General features: G+C 39.7%; 1 protein-coding gene across 2 annotated transcripts in view; it reads right to left on the bottom strand.

Annotated features, from left to right (window-relative positions):
* The window catches only part of MGAT5 (alpha-1,6-mannosylglycoprotein 6-beta-N-acetylglucosaminyltransferase), a 109,132-nt gene that overhangs the window by 39,517 nt on the left and 50,790 nt on the right, over positions 1-18,825 (bottom strand). For both annotated transcript variants that reach the window (XM_053405298.1, XM_053405308.1), the window contains exons 3-5: positions 12,515-12,682; positions 2,912-2,988; positions 2,457-2,546 (exon numbers count right to left, since the gene is read on the bottom strand). In XM_053405298.1, the coding sequence (XP_053261273.1) occupies positions 2,457-2,546; positions 2,912-2,988; positions 12,515-12,682 (335 nt within the window). The remainder of the gene's footprint in view (positions 1-2,456; positions 2,547-2,911; positions 2,989-12,514; positions 12,683-18,825) is intronic.

Here is an 18,825-nt window from a genome sequence, read left to right as displayed (position 1 = left end):
CTTGACATTTTTTTCTCCATCAATAGTTACAAGATGGCTGAGAGCACTGGTGGTGAATTGGGTGTTATAAACAACATTTTCCCCATTGTCTGCATAGCTCTAACCTGTTGTATATAATGGCCTTGCACAAAATGGAAGTATATAGGGTGTTCCCCTAGCCAACATGTTAGGTCATATAATACTACTGTAGGTGTCACAGAACACTTATATGCACCTCTCCCAGATTTCAGTTCTTACAATCACCCTAAAAATGGGGTAATGGACTCTGGTAAAGAAAAACCTTTTCAACAATACACAACATAGAAAATAAGTCTAAAAAGTGTGACTGGTGAGGTTAAAACACTTGCTCCACAAACTTATATATTTATAGCCTTATCATAACATCTTGCTTTTTAGAAAAATGAGATGAGCAAACGCAAAATTACTCTCCGATCTGAACTGGTTGAGAATATGCTCCTCCTACACTCTAAAAGAACATATTCAAAATAATTTTCCACTGCAATTCTGTCTTTCTATTATCCCTGCAGAAGTATCTCTGTGTGATATATTTAGATGTTGAACAGTGAAGCTTCATGCAATAGTTGATTCCCAGTTTTCACCACCAAATAAATGGAACCCAATACTCTTAATAAGTAGTATCACAAGGCAATGGCAGCCCAATGGGACCATGTGTCACAGGTCATGAAAGTACTGCACTGGCTGCCAGGGAGCTACTGGGCCTAATTCAATGTGTTAGTCCTAGCATATGCAACCCTAAATGGCTTAGGATCCAAGTACTTAAAAGAGTTCTTTCCTCAGTATCAAACACCCTGTACCCTATGATCTGCAGGTCAGTCCTTGCTGTTGATGCCACCAACAGGGGCTGCTTCGTTGGCACTGACATGTAAAAGGGCCTTTTCATTGGTGGTTCCCCATTTGTGGAATGCCCTCCTCTAGTGAGGTGCATCATAGTGAGGAGGAATTTGAAAACGTTCCTAAATAATGGCCAAAGAATACTGTACACCTGGCGACCCTGAGATCACCGGATGAAATCGTGTTTTTAATTGTGAATCTTTTTACACTGTTGTAACTGTTCTAGAATGCTTTTATTTTCTTTTAATTGTGAGAGTGTGTGCTGCCCAGTGTAAGCTGGTAGCCAACAAATGACAGCAAGAGCCACTGTTGAGGTCCACTGGGACTGCATGTTCCATCTCTTTCTTCAAACCATTTTAACTCACCCAGAACCTATTAGAGTGGTACCTCTAGTTACGTACTTAATTCGTTCTGGAGGTCCGTTCTTAACCTGAAACTGTTCTTAACCTAAAGCACCACTTTAGCTAATGGGGCCTCTCGTTGCTGCCGCCCCACCGCCGCCCGATTTCTGTTCTCATCCTGCAGCAAAGTTCTTAACCCAAGGTAATATTTCTGGGTTAGCGGAGTTTGTAACCTAAAGTTACAGTGTATGTAACCTGAAGCATATGTAACCCAAGGTACCACTGTAGTAAGATACACTGTAAATCTAATAAGCAACAGTTTAGAAGTTAAGCCACAAGCTGATCAATAGCCACCAATACTGGATGTACTGATCTTCTAAAAATCTGTTTTCACCCAAGTTATGGCACTCATTTGCTGGCATTCTCTTGTGAACTGTATTTGTTCCATCATCTATATTGAGCTTAATTAGCATGTCTATAAAAAGATACCGGTAATACTCACTGACACATGCCAGGAAACACTATGATACCTCCTGAGGTGAGGGAGATATTAACAAGCTAACTTGCTCTAAGAATATGTTTTGGCCTTTCATTACCTCTTGAAAGCTGAGAGAATAAATATGCCATTTTGAGGGGGGGGGAGGAGAAGTACTATGACACACAGTATGCACATAGCATTTTAATAATTTAAAAGAAGAATTCTACGTTCTTCATTAGCTACATCAGCAGGAAATGCTGATGATTCAAAGACAGTTAAATTCTATTAAGGAAAGACCTTCCTTAAAAGGGAATAAATCTTTAAAGTGCAACAAAATTTAAGAGTTCACCCAGGATAACTCATAGTCAGCCTGTACTTTGAATATTCAGGGAGTTATACCAGAGAGAAATAAAGGGGGGAAAAACATTTTCCATCTTACAAGTGTTATAAAGTACAAACGGTAACATACTGCTGGAAAAATGAAACCTATTGGTCACAATTATGCAGACTATGATAAGAACAATACAGTGTGCATATCAAAGGGCAAGACTAATTACTTTTTTGCCCACCGATCTAAATCGCAGTTAAAGGTTACTAAAAAACTCTGGACCGAGCCACTTTGCCTCTCCCCACTATCATGGGGCCTATGGGGTTAAATTGTGGTTAGCATAAATTATTTTTTATTGTGCTAAACGATTACTGCTTGAAATTTTATTTTAAAATCCAGTCAGTCATTGGGATTTTTAAACAGCTCTACATATCAGTCGCAATACAAATTTACTGACCTCACTGAGGTAAATAAAGAAGGAGCATGTGGATCCATCCACACCGTAACTTGCGTAACAAGGATCAGATCGCCACATATCTTTCATCCACTAGAAGATAAAAAACACACACATACAGTCAACAGATATGGGGTTTATAAGCCTAACTACAATACCAACCATACATATATAATATAGTAGAACTGGTAGAAAGCAGCATCTGAGATCAGCAAAGTCAGCTGTGGCCATTAATTATTACATCATGTTAATATTTCATGCATGAACATGTAGAATAACCTCAATGTTAGTCACGGCATCAATATATGGTTTATTACTGTGCACACAATGTAAGTGGACCAAGATCTGTTCTGCACACCATTCTATATATGGGGCTTTTTCAGGCTAGGAAGCTGCCTTATATCAAATCAGACCATTGGCCCACTCAACAAATAAATGCAATAGGAAATTAGTCTTACTTTTATTTTGCCCTCACAGTGGGGGAAGCCATCCATGGGAGGCAATTCACACTGTTCCTGGGCTCCATTAATGAGATCTGAGAGAGAGAAGAGAGAGAGAAAGACAATATGATTCAATAATTGTAGCACACTTCATAACATATTCATACTTCATCTCAACTGGCTGTGCAGATGGATCACCACCCAAATCCCAACTGAATTCTAAAAATGAGCATTGCCTTTTCTCCCCCGACCCCCAAGAATGGAGAATTAGAAGCAGGCCATACAACCAGGTAGGAATAAAACTGAATGTGCAGCAATTGTGCTCAAACAGAACAGGTTGTTAAGAATTAAAAAATGGAAATAATTCCTCATCATTTATAATTAAGCACAGCCAAATTCCTAAGAAGAAATGCAATTAACCTATTTGTTAAACTGAAGTACAGCAGTCATTCAATGAGCAGTTGAGAGTCAAATGTTTGACAAACCTCAGAACACAGATGCAAGCTTAATTCATTTTAAGGCTGCGTTACCTATTATCACTGCATGGAGCACATGCATTTACAGTGGCACACATTATTATGGGTATGAAAATAAAGAGAGAGAAGGGATGTTGGTCAGAACCTTGGGATCTGAACACCAGAGATTTCTTTCTCCTTATTATCTGGCTCTACCCAGTCCTCATGTGATTCCAAAAGTCATGTGTGAGGAGTTTGTGTATACACATGGGACTTTGTGCAGAGGACAAAGGCTAGTGGCTTTTGATGATCTTCCCATCCCATGTTGGGACAGCCCCATGACTAACAGCCTGACCACAGATTGCATACCTTGACCTCATGTTCTTGATTAAACATAAGTTTGATGATATGGTAGTAGGAAGTTCTTTTTCATTTCATTGTCATGGTGAGCCAGCCCATTTCCTTGTGAGGTTTAGGTTCACAGATGTTTCTAACATTTGCAGGTGTGATGTACCTATTAAAATGCCCTGCCCCTGGTGGCTGATGGACATGTTTAGCCAGTGTGGTGTAGTGGTTAAGAGCGGTAGTCACATAATCTGGGGAACCGGGTTCGCGTCCCCGCTCCTCCACATGCAGCTGCTGGGTGACCTTGGGCCAGTCACACTTCTTTGAAGTCTCTCAGCCTCACTCACCTCACAGAGTGTTTGTTGTGGGGGAGGAAGGGAAAGGAGATTGTTAGCCGCTTTGAGACTCCTGAAGGGGAGTGAAAGGCGGGATATCAAATCCAAACTCTTCTTCTTCTGATGAGTAAACCAAGGATGAGGAACCTGCAGCCCCCCCCCAGATGTTGTGGACTATATCTCCCATCATCCATGACCACTGGTCATGCTGTCTTAGGCTGATGGAAGCTGGAGTCCAACATTTATCTGGTGGGCCACAGGTTCTTCATCCCTACAATAGTCCATCTGTGCAATGCAGAAATAACGCAGGCAGTTGATTCAATCACTACCCAACCACACTCTCCTCTACTACTGCAAAGAACTCAGCCTGCTCCCCCACCCCAAATTATTAATCCAGGATGTTATCTAATGTTGTTCACTAACACAAGGAATAAATCAGTGGACTGCCTCCTAGTGGTGCAGCAATAAAACTGCTAGCACATTTGCAAAGCTAAGCAGGCTCCTGTATGGTTTCAAATTGGATGGGGAAATGCAGGTTGCAGGAAGTTGGACTACATAACCCTCAGAGTCTCTTCCAACTCTAGATTTCTGGGGTTCCATGGAATAACTCCTGCAGTTCCACACTCTAAATCTGCACCGATGAATCCCTCGCTACACTGCAGTCTTTTCAGAAGGCCCTGAAGATTTATTTTCATCTGAACATCTAGGCATGGTGATGGTTAGCTGGGTGACGGTGTAACTCAATTACACTCTCTCCAGCCCTGCATTTTATATGTTAGGTGTTCTTTTGTAGTGTTTTAGATTTGGTACTAAATATAGGTGGTGGAAAACTTGATTCAATTATGACCTTCAGAATGGCACATTAGTGTGCCTACTTTGTTTCGGCAATGGCAGCATAGCAGCAATAGTTTTCTGCACCCATTGTCTCCTTGGGGGGGGGGGGTCTTTCAGAAGAGTTGTGCTATATAAAATGTGAAGGGACTCTTTAGCATGTGAATATCACCTCAAGGCACAAGTATAGCCATTTCCAACCAACACATCTCCTAGCATATTAAAATGGTTCAAGCTTTATTTAAAATATCATTGTATACAAACTATAGAACAGTGTAGGCAGCAAAAGAAGAGTACACAAAATTAATACCAAAACAAGGAGATAGAACGCTACTGTTAAGTACTTACATACATAGCTTTTATGCTATGATAAAGCTCAGGTCATAACAGGAATGCTTAAATAAAACATAACACACACAGAGCACCAGATGTATCAAAACAACATGTCAAGGCTTGTTTGCAAATAATATTGACTCAGCTGGAAGTTATCATGAAGGTAGTGTATCAAGGACAATAAATGGGGCTTTGCTTGAAGGGCACTGACCTCTCTGCCTCAAAGTCCTTGGAACTACAGGAGGGAGAACTGAAAAGGCAAGTCTTGGTAACAACAATGATTTGTGTCAATTCAATCAGATTCCCAACAATTAAGAAACATAATTGAAGCCAATATCTGATGAGTTTGAGCTGGACAGCTGACATTTTGACTACGGCTTTAGCAAGCATAAAAAGCCTATGTAGGGTCACTAATTTAGCTGAGTCCTATACTTGTCCTTCAGTACACAATCTGCAAGCTAATTCAAAGAGAAGTTTGCAAGAGATTCATTATAGATTTTTCTGTCATGGGCTTGAATAGAAAATGGCCTTTCTATTTATAATTTCTAGAAGGACTCCCCACCCTGCAACAAGGGAGAATAATTCACACACACACACACATACACACACATCCCCCCTAGAGATCTGGCTGAAAAGAGTAGCTTGAAGATTGCAGGAGAAGATGCAAAATTTCAAGGAGGAAATATTCACTTTCACTATCCTTTGCAATAGGAACCATGCTTACTTCTCACTTTCTGATGCAGGTAGCGTATGGGGCTGTCTGCCAGGCACTGGTTCTGGTTCAGTGGTCTGGAGGATCAGAAACCAGATGCAGGCACAGGCATTCTACCTCATATTTCCTCCTCCTCAGCTTCCTATGCAGCATTAAATTTACTGTAACTTGCTATGAAACCAAAGTCAGCAACTGTGGTGAGCTCTGGCCCTTAAAATGCAACAACAACAACAACAACAACAACAACAACAGTGATTTTCAAAGCAAGCAATGTAGGCATTTTGAAACCACAAGGTGGGAGAAACAGGTGTTTTTAGGAAATGCAGGGAGAACTGAAATGTATGCAAACATGGGGGGTATTCAGACAATCCTTATATGATCTTGCTTCTATGCGTTGATAAAATCAGGGCAGCTTTTTGAGCTCAGACACTTTCGCACATGCATAAAAAGTTAGCACCTAAACTAGGAAATCTTACATTTATTTAAACACATTGAAACCCCTGATTCAGGTGTTGCCTTCTCTGTGAAATAAGGAATGAAGAAGAAACACATAACCCAAAGACACACTTCCAGTGATGCAGCATGAAGAGATAAGACCAGGAGGAGTTATTCAAAACAACATACTAAACTTCAGTTGTTTAGGAACATGAAGTGTATTGCAACTTCCTGAACAAAACAATACTGTCTTGTATATGCATGAAGCAGGAAAAATATAAATCCTTCTCTTTATAGTCAAAGATAATTGACTAATTACAAATGCAACTAGTATTTGAGATGGAGTTGCAGGTGCTTCAACCTACGGTACCCAAGAATACATCATTTGACTAGCTAACAAATAAGGTGGGGGGGTGGAACCATCAACATACCAGAGAAGAAAAAGGAATACTAACTAGAGCACAGAGGTCTCAAAATAAAGAAAATATCAGGTTCCTCCAGAAATTGCTGAGTAATATCCAATGCTATAACGCAATGAACAGAATTACTCTCAACATTCTGAGAAAAATCATTGCATGAGCACACGCACGCACCCACCCACCCACCCCGCAATTGGACCATTTGGGTGGAGACAAACATTACAAGGGAAAAATATGCTTTAAGCCTGCACCTCACAATTCTGAACCAATCCAAAGTATTAGACGGGTGTTTTCCTGCATTAGTAGTCTTTTGTTTGATATACTCACCAAAAAAGGTAAAAATAAATAGGGTTAGGTGGAATAATGATGTCACATTGTTTATCATTACTTTGTGGAAGCAAAGCATGAAGCACCTGCCAGCTCCAAGATACGTTGGAAGGGTATTCATCCACATGGGCATATCAAAACTTGCAATTCTATCCTCCCGTCTTGACAAGCTTTTCATGATTCCTGCCTAATAAGGTACACTTTCCCACCCACAAAGGGCACATCAAGGCTGTGATACAATACCATAGCCAAATATTTTAAGGTGAGCACAAGCTACATCATGTTAGGTCCATGGAACAACTCCAGCAAGGAAACAAATAGGTATCCTTTTATATGTTAAAGAAAAATGTAGTCAACATGTTTCAGCAATTCAGTGTGCAGGGTAGGTTCTCTCTAAAACCAGTTACTGGTAGGCAATACAATACAAGGAATGAGGAACAACAGGGTGTAGTTTCATCACAATCTGCTTCTTTCGGTTCAATGACAGTAAGTCATTTTTTAAAAAAACAAAGACTAGGGGTTGCATTTAACAAAGTCCTACTCAGAGTAAACCCATCAAAGTTAACAGACCTAAATGAGTCATAGCCATTAAAATGCAATGGATCTTCTCCGAGTAGGACCAGCATCCTAATAATATCCCAGAAATGTAATCATTTATTGGATTGGCTACCAGGTCTATACTCACAATGGTTCTTTAAAACCCTGACTGCTTCCATTTACTTCAGGGGTAGGGAACCTTTTTGACTCCACAGGTAAGATCCTTATCAGAATCAGCCTTGCAAACCAAAATTGACAGATATCATTACTATGGTGATGGTGATGATCCCACCCTTCACCCTAAGAACCTAGGATGAATTATAAGAATGTACAATCAGGATACCGGGTTCTTGGTCAGATTTTGAAATATATTCTTTTACTGTATACAGTATGTGTGAATCTGCTTTGATTCTAATTTCCTTAAAATAAATCCAATTTTTTTTACGTGTGATGCTGCAGCTTGGATTTAGCTGTCAGCTGCTGTCCTTGCTCAGCTTTTCCATTTCTGCCCTGCACTACTAAGATTTTGAAACTCGTTATTGCAGAGAGGGTGGCATCCAAGTTTGCCCCAATACATTAGCTTGCGGCAAGCAGTAGCTGTTGGCGTGCTCGAATACAATTGCCTCATCCACTGTGGGGAAAACATGGGACATTAATGAACAAAGTTTGTCTGGAACCTGGCTGCCACCACAGCATCTAAAGCAACCAACATGATGCCTTCCACATGTTGTTGGACTCCAACTGTCATCAGCCCAAACCAACATGGCCAGTGATCAGGAATTATGGGAGTTGTAGTCCAACAACAGCTGGAGGGCACCATGTTGGCTGCCCTCTTCTGAGAACCTGCTTTCAATGTTGTCTGAAGGCAACCACCTTGCTCAAGCTAAGCAGGACTGGATCCAGTGAGCTCACTGGTGGGAGCCCATCTTGGGATCCTTCTGCATTGCATTTATCATGGCTGTTCTATAAATATAATAAATCAATAAAAATCCTAGTTTTGTGTTACTAGGAGAGACTGCACTTATGATTAGACTTTTCCATTTGCTTTCACTCATTTATTGCAGACATGCCCATTTCCTTTTGAAAATTAATATTATGTGTCAACTCTTCAGAGTTCCTACAAAACTCTTATTGTTTTGTCTCCTCCCAAACCCAAAACTATTTCTGTCTTGAGAACAAGTGCCCAAAGATGAAATTCACATATAAGCTGAGGCAGCATTAATAGTTACTTTATAACCTCTTTTCTTATTTATACACTCATTTTTTTCCCTTCAACTCACAAAAAGGGGCTTAGGCAGAAGCGATATGAATTATGAAAACCTTTTCTTTTTGAATGAGATGGTAAAATGCTTCACAGTTCCATGCCAACAGAAGCATTAATGGCTTTTTGGGAAGAAATAAAAGTATATTCCTTCTGTTCTCAAAAAATACCTGCTGAGCTAGCAGCCTTCCATTAACACTTGACTGAAATAATGCAACTTTTAAAATGTTCAAGTAACTGTCAAGTAGTTAATCCCCAATACTGACTGCAGACCACCTACAGCACATTTCAGTTTTTCTAATACACATTTATCACAAGAGCTTTAATAGTTACAGACAGGGCTGTCACCACCATGAGCCAATCAGGCAATTTTCCGTGTTCTTTGAAACCAGTTGCCCTCCAAAGTTATTGGATGCAAGCCTCCCAAATGAAATGGATATGAATAAGAAAATTAACAACAATATAGGTGAGCAAAATAGTATAAGCAAACAACATAGCAGTAAATAACACCTTCATACTTAGATCAACAGTTAGTAGGTATTCGGGTAATGGGCAATGCGGAATTAACCTTATTGTAAGGATTTTCTGGGGGATCAATAGTAAAGGGCTATGTTTTAACAGAGTTCCTATGCTTCAAAGACCTCATGTGATTAACTTCAAAACAGAGCTGAAATGCCACCATTTCTTAAATGGTTGGTTATTGACATGCACTTCTTTAATGAAAAAGATTTTGGTGTACTCTGTGCACTAAAAGCAAGAAAGATGTGATCAGCAAATATATTACTGCAACATTCTAATCATATGCTCATGGCAGACCTTTGAAGAGTCAGGAAGCAGTGCAGCTTCACAGCAACTCAATCATGCAAGGTCACACCTTTATCTTTTGTGAAAGAGATCTGCCCTCCTGTTCTCTCAGTACAAACTCCATGCTTCAAGTGATCACACAGTCACAGAATTGTAGGGTCATCTAGTCCAACCCCCTGCAATACAGGAATCTCACCTAGAACATACATGACAGATGGCCTCCTAACCTCTGCTTAAAACCTCCAAGGAAGGAGAGTCCACCACATTCCAAGGTAGTCCATTCCACTGTCAAACAGCACTTACTGTCGGAAAGTTCTTCCTGAAGGTATCAGAATCTCTTTTCTTGTGACTTGAAGCTATTGGTTCAGATCCTAGCCTCTGGAGAAGGAGAAAACAAGCTTGCTCCATCTTCCATGTGACAGCCCTTTAGATATCTGAAAATGGCTACCATATCTCCTCTTTACCAGGCTAAATATATTGAATTCCCTCGACTGTTCATCATGAGGCTTGGTTTCCAGACCTTTTATCATCTTGTTTGCCCTCCTCCTGTGCACATGTTCCAGCTTGTCAATATCCTTCTTAAATTGTGCTGCCCAGATCTAGACACAGTACTCCAGGTGTGGTCTGACCAAGGCAGAATAGGTTGGGAATATCATTTCACTTGATCAGGACACTAGACTTCTGATGATGCAGCCTAGAATAGCATTAGCTTTTTTGCTGCTGCATCACAGAATGTTAAGTTGGTATGATGTTACTGCGTTTGACTAGTATATGCAACACATCTGATCAAATCTCACTATAAGCATAAACCCCCCAGTTCCCAGTCTTCCACAAGCCATTATACTTTGGTTCTGATTTCATAAAATGGGATGATTTAGCTGTTTCTAATGAGTTTCATTTTTGAAGAAGCACTGCAAAGCTAATGCTTCTTCAAAGTTCTATGAAGCGTGAAATACATAACATGAATAGAAATTCATAGTGTCATACGCCGGTGGGACAACAGACAGACATAACAAGCTAAAGAGCTTAGAGGAAACTACAGCATGTTGTTGAAACAGGCAGCTCATGTGACACATCATGCAAAAAGAAGAACATTGCTTTTTAAGGGGAAAGAGTCAAGACCTATGTTTTAAACTTGGCTCTATAAAAGTGTCTCTTAGTATACATAAGACCTAATGCATTACAAGGTCAAGGTGCCAAAAAAAGAAACAAGAAATAAAATTTTGGCTCCAAATAATGTAGCATTATTTGTACAGCTGTATCTCGGTTTTTGAACAGCTTAGTTCTCGAACGTTTTGGCTCCCAAACGCCGCAGACCTGGAAGTGACTGTTCTGGTCTGCGAACTATTTTTGGAAGTCGAATGTCTGATGGGGCTTCCGCAGGTTCCGACTGGCTGTAGGAGCTTTGGTTTCTGAACGTTTTGGAACGTTTTCTCTCGTTAAGTTGCTTCCCTTGGGTAACTCTAAGATTTGAGTGTCTTATAAGCCTGCTACTTATTGTTCAACAAATTATGCATCTTCTAGATAGCACTCTTCTTAAAACTTTAAATACTTTTAGTAACTTTTTTATCACACCGTGTGTGGTAATCATAGACACAACTACAAAAATAAAAATGTGGTCTAAGTGTCACGTAGCAGATCTTTTATAAAGAAGCAAAAACACCCTTATCACATTTCCCGTGTTCTCTGAAGCTTAAACATTCCTCCAAGGGGGTAAAAAAACCACTCACAATTGCTCAAATTGATCTGTATCACATCTGTTATGCGCAATCTTTTAAAAACAAATTCCCTTTACTGACATGTTATTTATATTATTGCCCTGCACCAGAAAGTGGTAAAATAATGGCATCAACTTAAATCTGAATTCTACACTAGATATAAAAGACAGACACATAATTGTGTGCCTGATGCTTGCCAAGAGAAACAAAAATGATTAAGGTTTTTTTTTTAAAAAAAATAGGTGGATTCTCTGATCTGGTTTTATTATCAATACAGAATACAAAAGCTATATAATTGCATACCTTTTCAAGTTACTTAAACAAAGGGATTACATAACATCACAATAAACTGTTATGTTGCAGGTGGGCTGCTTTATTTTACATGGTTGATCACTGATCAACCGGCTTCCTTGCATTAACCTTCTTTAGCAAAGCATGTTTGCAGATTAGATAACTTTTAAGTCACAGGCACCAGCATTAGTTAAAACTCATTGATCTCACTAAACCAGTTCACTTAATGTTGGTTATGCAAGAATCATAGCTTTAACTAATGCATACCCATGAAACCTAACTTCTCAGTAGTTGTGCCCGCCCTGTGGATCGCCCTCCCATCGGGTAGCAAGGAAATAAACATCTATCTGACTTTTACAAGACATCTGAAGGCAGCCCTTTAATGTTTGAAGCTTTTGTGTTTTTTTGTGTTTTAATATTTTGTAGGAAGCTGTCCAGAGTGGCTGGAGCAGCCCAGTCAGATGGGCAGCATATAAATAATAAAACAAACAACTAACTAAAATGTATGGGAAGACCCTGAGCCCATGAATGAAGATAAATGCTAAGCATTATTCATTAGAGGGTTCAAGCCTGTTTACTCAGACTAGGAGTTCCATTGAGACTACTAGGACTTAATCACTAGTATGACTGCAGCCTAAGTCGTATACAAAAGTACATTAGGATCAGACAAGAGGTGCACTTTCCTTCAGTTAAGATTTGACACCAAAGACTGAAGTCCATTGCAGTTTAAAAAAACAGAAGGATCAATTCATACCTTCTTGGATATTTGATTCTGTAAAACAGAATTTAAAAAAAGGCACAACAACTTTCACACCCACCTGCAACATTGAGTTTTTCAGCTGCTCCTGAACTGGGAGTAGCAGTGGAGGTACTATTTGTGGAGTTTGCACCTGTGCCATTGATTACAAGGTTCTCCACTTTAGACTCAAGCTTCCCAATGCGTTGCAGGATGTTGTCTAGGAGGACGGCAAGAGTTTTCTTCAGATCTAAGTTAAGAAAAACAAAGTCAGTTAATCTTACACAGAACAACATATACCAGGAAATATACCCATTTGGTAAAAGTAACAGGTTTGCAACAAACCCTTCCAACCCTCTAATTTCTTACCTAAATATTTCCACAGATCCTCCTTAACTACCTAAGTGTGTTTCTAAGGCTAAAGGCATTCTACAGTCATATGCCGTCAATATGGTTTATTATAATAATGAACATTTACAGACAACAGTTATGTTTTTTCTAACTACAGAGATATGCACCCTCTTAACCCCCCAAAAGAGTATTTCAATACAAAGTAAAAGGCTACCTTTCGTGGGGAGGGGATACACTTTATAACTTGTCAATTTCATCTGTATACCATCTCAACTTATCCATATGTGCAGTTTCTAACTGTTTAAATAGCCATTGTTCTTAATAGATGGGGTTGCTAAATGTCCCCAGTACTGTACTGAGCAACAATAATATTTGCCATACTTGAAAAGGTTAACAATCAAACTTTCACTCTCTTTGTTTAACACATCTTGTATATGATGTATGAATAACATCAAATAACTCCTGTTACTTGGTTGATTATCTGAGAACCTTGCACCCAATAACTTCAGACCTTTGGACAACTACATGTTGTAAGTCAGCATCCATTCTACCACATATTTTGCAGCTTTGTACACTAGAGTAGCAGTGCAGTTATGAGCACTAGCAGTTCTAGCTCAGACTGACATGAGTACTTCTAGTGGCCTTATTAACTCAACCCACTATTCCTGTACTTCAGTTTCCCTCACTGATCTAGAAATATGTAAGCAACTACCCTATCTTATACACCTCTTAAAGATAACTTATATTAGAGGAGATTGCAGGGACTTTGCTCCACCCTGCTCTTTTTTATTCCCATGCCACATGTCATCTGAACTCAGGCTTGTGGTTAAGCTCTTTCTTCAACACAAGCTGTAGCCAAGAGCAAACTTTTGTGCAGTCCCAGTAAGCCATGGTTTGGCTTGCTACATCGTGAAAACCAGAGCATAGCGTGAAATACTTGGAGAAGAAAAAGCAGCATTATATTACAACATCTTACAATATTTTTCCAACTGCAAATTAATTTCCAAATTTACCACTAGAAAGTGATTTCAGCTGGAAATTTGACCTGTGGTAATAAAAAAACTGCATTATTGGGGGAATTTTCTGCTTTTCTTTCTCCTGGAATCGGAAGCACTCTTATGTCCTATCTCATACTTTTTAAAACCTTCAACAGACACTACTTGACAATTCCCCATCCTTTGAAACCATAGAAATTGGCAATTATTTCCTTGTGGGGAGGGAATTAAAGCAAGTTTTCTGAAGCAGTCCACATATGTGATGGCTGAACAATGCAGATGCAGAAGATCTGCAACGGTTACAGTGGTACCTCTGGTTAAGTACTTAATTCGTTCCGGAGGTCCGTACTTAACCTGAAACTGTTCTTAACCTGAAGCACCACTTTAGTTAATGGGGCCTCCTGCTGCTGCCACGCCGCCAGAGCACGATTTCTGTTCTCATCCTGAAGCAAAGTTCTTAACCTGAAGCACTATTTCTGGGTTAGCGGAATCTGTAACCTGAAGCATATGTAACCTGAAGCGTATGTAACCTGAGGTATCACTGTATAGCTAACAAGCCAAATGAAGTGAACATTTGGTCCAGGCAAGTTTCTAATCTAGGCAGGTTGCCATTTTTAAAAACACCCTCAGGAAATGTACATGGTTCCCTTGCGACTTAGGATCAAGGAATAAAGGCTTTGCTTTCAGAACAGCCTTTAGCACCCCATATGCCTTAGTGGATCTTCTTTTAGTGTTAACTTTTTAAAAGGCTCCTTGTGAGGAGGAAAGCAGCACATCATCACCATGCTCTAAATTTGTTCCATTCAAGTGCCAGCCTAGCACAGATTCTGCTTGGTTTGCAATACACAGTAAAATCACAATGCAAGCTACCATAGCCTGGAGGCTGCCACAGATAAACATGAGTTACAGAACAAGGGATACTTGTTACTTCAGCTACAAAGCGATGCAACAGTCAGCTGCCTAGGGGATGGTGGCCTCAACCTTTCAAGCAAATGCATTCACAGAACCACCAGCATCTTATCGGAAAATGAGACAAAGGTATACAAAAGCAGCATGGCACCCTGGCATCTCTGGCACCAGTTCTAAAGAAGGGCTTTCATTCCTAACAGAGGAAGGGGAAGAAGATACCCGAAGCAGTAAATGAATGGCTGTAAGCTCCGACTTGTGTGCATCACAACTCCCCTCTCCTTTGGCAAGATTAACAGACAAACCAAGTTAGATCCCACAATGATAAGATAGTGATGGGGAAAAAGGACCATTGTAAGTGAAAACAAGGTGAACAACTAATTGGCATCTAGCTTTCCAAAGCGGCAGGTGCCTTCTGGCAAAACAAACAAAAAGGTCAGAAAATGAAAACCAATGTACAGGGAACACACACAGTCACACTGCATTTAAAGGGGCGCTGCACAGATTCACTGCACAAAATTCTCATTGAAGTATAAGATCACAATTAAAACCTAGGTATGTTCCCAACCTGTAAGAGGGAAGAATATTCTTCAATGCACTTTACACAATATATGAAGTGAATGGCTTGATCTGATACACAACCAAGACAGACTTTGCCAGACTGGTGTCACCCACATGTTTTGGGCTACAACCCCCATCAGGTGCAGCCAGCTCAGCTGTGCTGGCTCAGACTGACTGCAGTTGGAGTCCAAAATATCTGGAGGGCACTAGGTTAGCAAAGACAGATCTGATTCATCACTTTCAATATATCTTGGGATATACGCTTTCTTGGTGCATGGCTAAAGGATCACTTATATAGCTGGTGTTTAATTACGTAATATTGTGCTAAAGCTACATATATTTTAGTATTTTATTTGAATATATCTTAGTATTTGATGAGAACGGCAAGACAGGGTTGGGACACCTTTTATTGTCTGTGCTACCCATAATGTGGAAACTTCTTAAAAACTTACCACACTGCCTTAATTGCAATGAATAATAGATGCTACAAACACTGTGAACTAGCGATGGTATTTTTCGGCGCATAATGTTCACCTCAAATATGATGCTCTTGTTGTAGGCCTGAGAGATCTTTCGAGTCAGATTAAATCTTAAACAAAGACCTTCAGCCCTCTTAACCTGCCTCCTTTCCCCTCCCTCCCATATCTCCACTTACTTCTATGAGAGCAGGAGAACAGAGAAAGGTTTCTGTACCCTTTTCCTGTCTAATGCCCAGTATGATGCTATGGCTGCATGCCAGACAAAAGAAGCACATGGAAATGCTGTTTCCCAGCACTGCTTGTGTTTGGCTTGCAGCCATAACATTGTACCAGGAAGTGGGGATATTTCTTCTCCATCATTCATTCCCCTAACGCTGCTCCCCAAGGAAAGTAGAGAGTTTGGTGGTAGGAAGAGGGAGGCAGGTGCTGAGCATATGGGAAAAAGAAACTGGGTTTTGAGCCCAGTTATCAAGTCTGGCAAGGATGGTTTCTTACCATCACTACCAGTCTTCTGCTTAGAGAAATTCCACATACTACATGTAGTTCCATGCTTATTTTTTTCCAGGCTCTTATTCACATTATGCAATACGTTAACCTTAGTTTCTTAACCTTTCCACAAATGCACACACACCCCATTCAACATTCTCCCCCTCCCCATAAGTACACCTTGTTTCCATCAAAAGGTAGAAAAACAGGTAAAAGGGTTAAGAAACCCCTGTAGTCAGTGTTGGTTTTATGCTTCAAAATAGAAGATTCAAAGTGTACATTGCATAAAGACAAAGAAAAAGTCTGATGTAATCCCATAACAACACACATTGTACAGTCCTTCCCTGAGATTGCTGCCTTATAGAAATCAACCACTGACTATTTTTTTAAATGAAAAAAGGGATTGCACAGAAAAGAAAAACCTTGCTTCAGAGCTTAGGATCCACCTCTTACATGACAGTAACAGCATAAATACTATATTCCCATGGCTCTAATGAATTTCATGCAACATTAGAACATTGGAGGGGGATCGTGGAGGATGATATCTTATTTTTTTTTTCTGAATAAAGTCATGGGGCACCTTAAAAGACAAGGAAGGTTTACTGTAACTTTCTCAGGGCTGTGTAACTAACCTAAAATATGCCAGTAGTGGTTTACATGTGGAATTAAGTCGTGTAAAGTGAGTCCACTTTCAAAAGGAATGCATCTCTGATGTTATATGGCAATTCAGTAAATTTTGCTTGGTTCCCATGCAATTAAGTACTTATGCTGACAGACCTTCCCTTGTTTACTAATGGCTGTATTTTTTCCAGTGAAAAGGTTTGCATGTGATTGATGGAAAACAGGGACACTATTTGGATTATCAGAGCCAATGTCACTTAAAATTAGAGATGCGGGACATCAACACAGTGATATAAACAAGATTATGACCCGTGTAGCAACTATGTACAGAAAAAGCCTTTAGAGAGCTCCTGCATGTAGTTTGTGAATAAAATGTTTCTACGTGCATGTGTGCATTTGTGCACGTGTGCCTGCTCACACAAATACAGCACTGTTTTATCCAACTAGGCTTTTTCAGGGTAGAATTGGTAGGTATTGCTCTTGGGAATTTTACAAATGGGTTTAACATAGTCTTACAGCTTTAGCTTTGCATTTTATTTTACTTCTTTTTGTACACCACAATATTTTTGAAATTTTTTTATTGTGTTTATATTCCGCCCCTTCCTGCCAAAGGAACCCAGGGTGGCAAACACATCAATATCATTAAAATATTCCAGAAACAGTTAAAAACAATCACATGCTCTCAACCAATTATTTCAATGTTGCCTGGAACAGTATCTTTTAACCATCAAATGCCTGGGTAAACAGGAATGGGGGGGGGGCTCCTGGTAGTCAATAATGAAAAGTGATGAGTGGTGGAAAGTTTCTAAATTCAATAAATAAATAAATGAAACAAATAAAACACAACACATACAAGTTAAGCTATGCTTCCCATTTCTGGTACAACTTATTTTTATCTGTGGGCAGCAGCTGTGCCAAGGTTTTGGGTGGCTTTTGGTCTGAGCCACTTAATGAATTAAGTTTTTATTCTTCCCAAAACACAGAGAAACACATGCTCCTGATTCATTAGCTGAATTTGCCTTGCAGCAGAATCATAAAACAGTGAAACCCAAAAGGGCAGTCAGATCATCCCAGGAGAAGGTGCCAAGTGAGTGAAGCTAAAGTCATGCTTTTGCTATAGTCAAAATCATCTCATTCCGAACCAGACAGATTGATCCAGTTCTGTCTTACCATATGAAATGCATACGCAAGGAATAGGACTCTGCATCTGACCAATCAAAATATTTGGTCACAGCTGTTCATAAAACATTGGTTTTGTTTCTTTTTAACAGATCAGTAAGGGCTATTGTCGTTTTTCTTCCCCCTATATCTAATATACTTTGAGCAACCCTTGTTCCTATCAATTGAAGTGACATACAGATGTTTAAATAATAGTGCTAGTTACAAAAAGGTAACCGAAGTACATAATCTATTATAATCAATTCCATTTATAGTAATTAATTATGAATTGCCAGGTTGGTTGGTAGTAGCACAAAGGTGAGACGTAGCCTCAGCCTTTACTCAGTCTTATAAGCACAGAAACAAATAAACATCCCTTGCAAATAGAGAAGCTTGTTCATTTACACACAGTTAGAACAGGTCTTCAAACATTTACTTTGCTTTGCCCACTAGCTTTGGCTGTCATCATAAATGAATGCATAATTGTTCACCTTAACACTGACCTAATTTACACATGATGCTAAACTATGATTTGACATTATGTGCGGGAGTCTTAGTAAAATATTTGGCTCAAGCACTTCCACCTCATTTCTCCCATGCCATTGGGAGGAGAAATAAAACATGATTCAGTGTTACTTCCTCCAGTTCCTGAATTGTTCTTATGTACTGTGAAGGAAATGGACTATTCTGTTGCAGACTGTACTGTTATATAAAACTACAAATCTTGCATGTAGGTTGATCTGGGGATTATGGAACACTCCTAAACCTAACCCCTAAGTCTGGGGTTCAAACTGGAAGGTGGAAAACTAACTGAGGTGGATGGCATGTAGCCCAGT

This window comes from Podarcis raffonei, chromosome 1, assembly GCF_027172205.1.
Source record: "Podarcis raffonei isolate rPodRaf1 chromosome 1, rPodRaf1.pri, whole genome shotgun sequence".
NCBI classification, from domain to species: domain Eukaryota; kingdom Metazoa; phylum Chordata; class Lepidosauria; order Squamata; family Lacertidae; genus Podarcis; species Podarcis raffonei.
The sequence above is the reverse complement of the archived record's forward strand: the minus strand, read 5'-3'. Positions and strand labels throughout refer to the sequence as shown.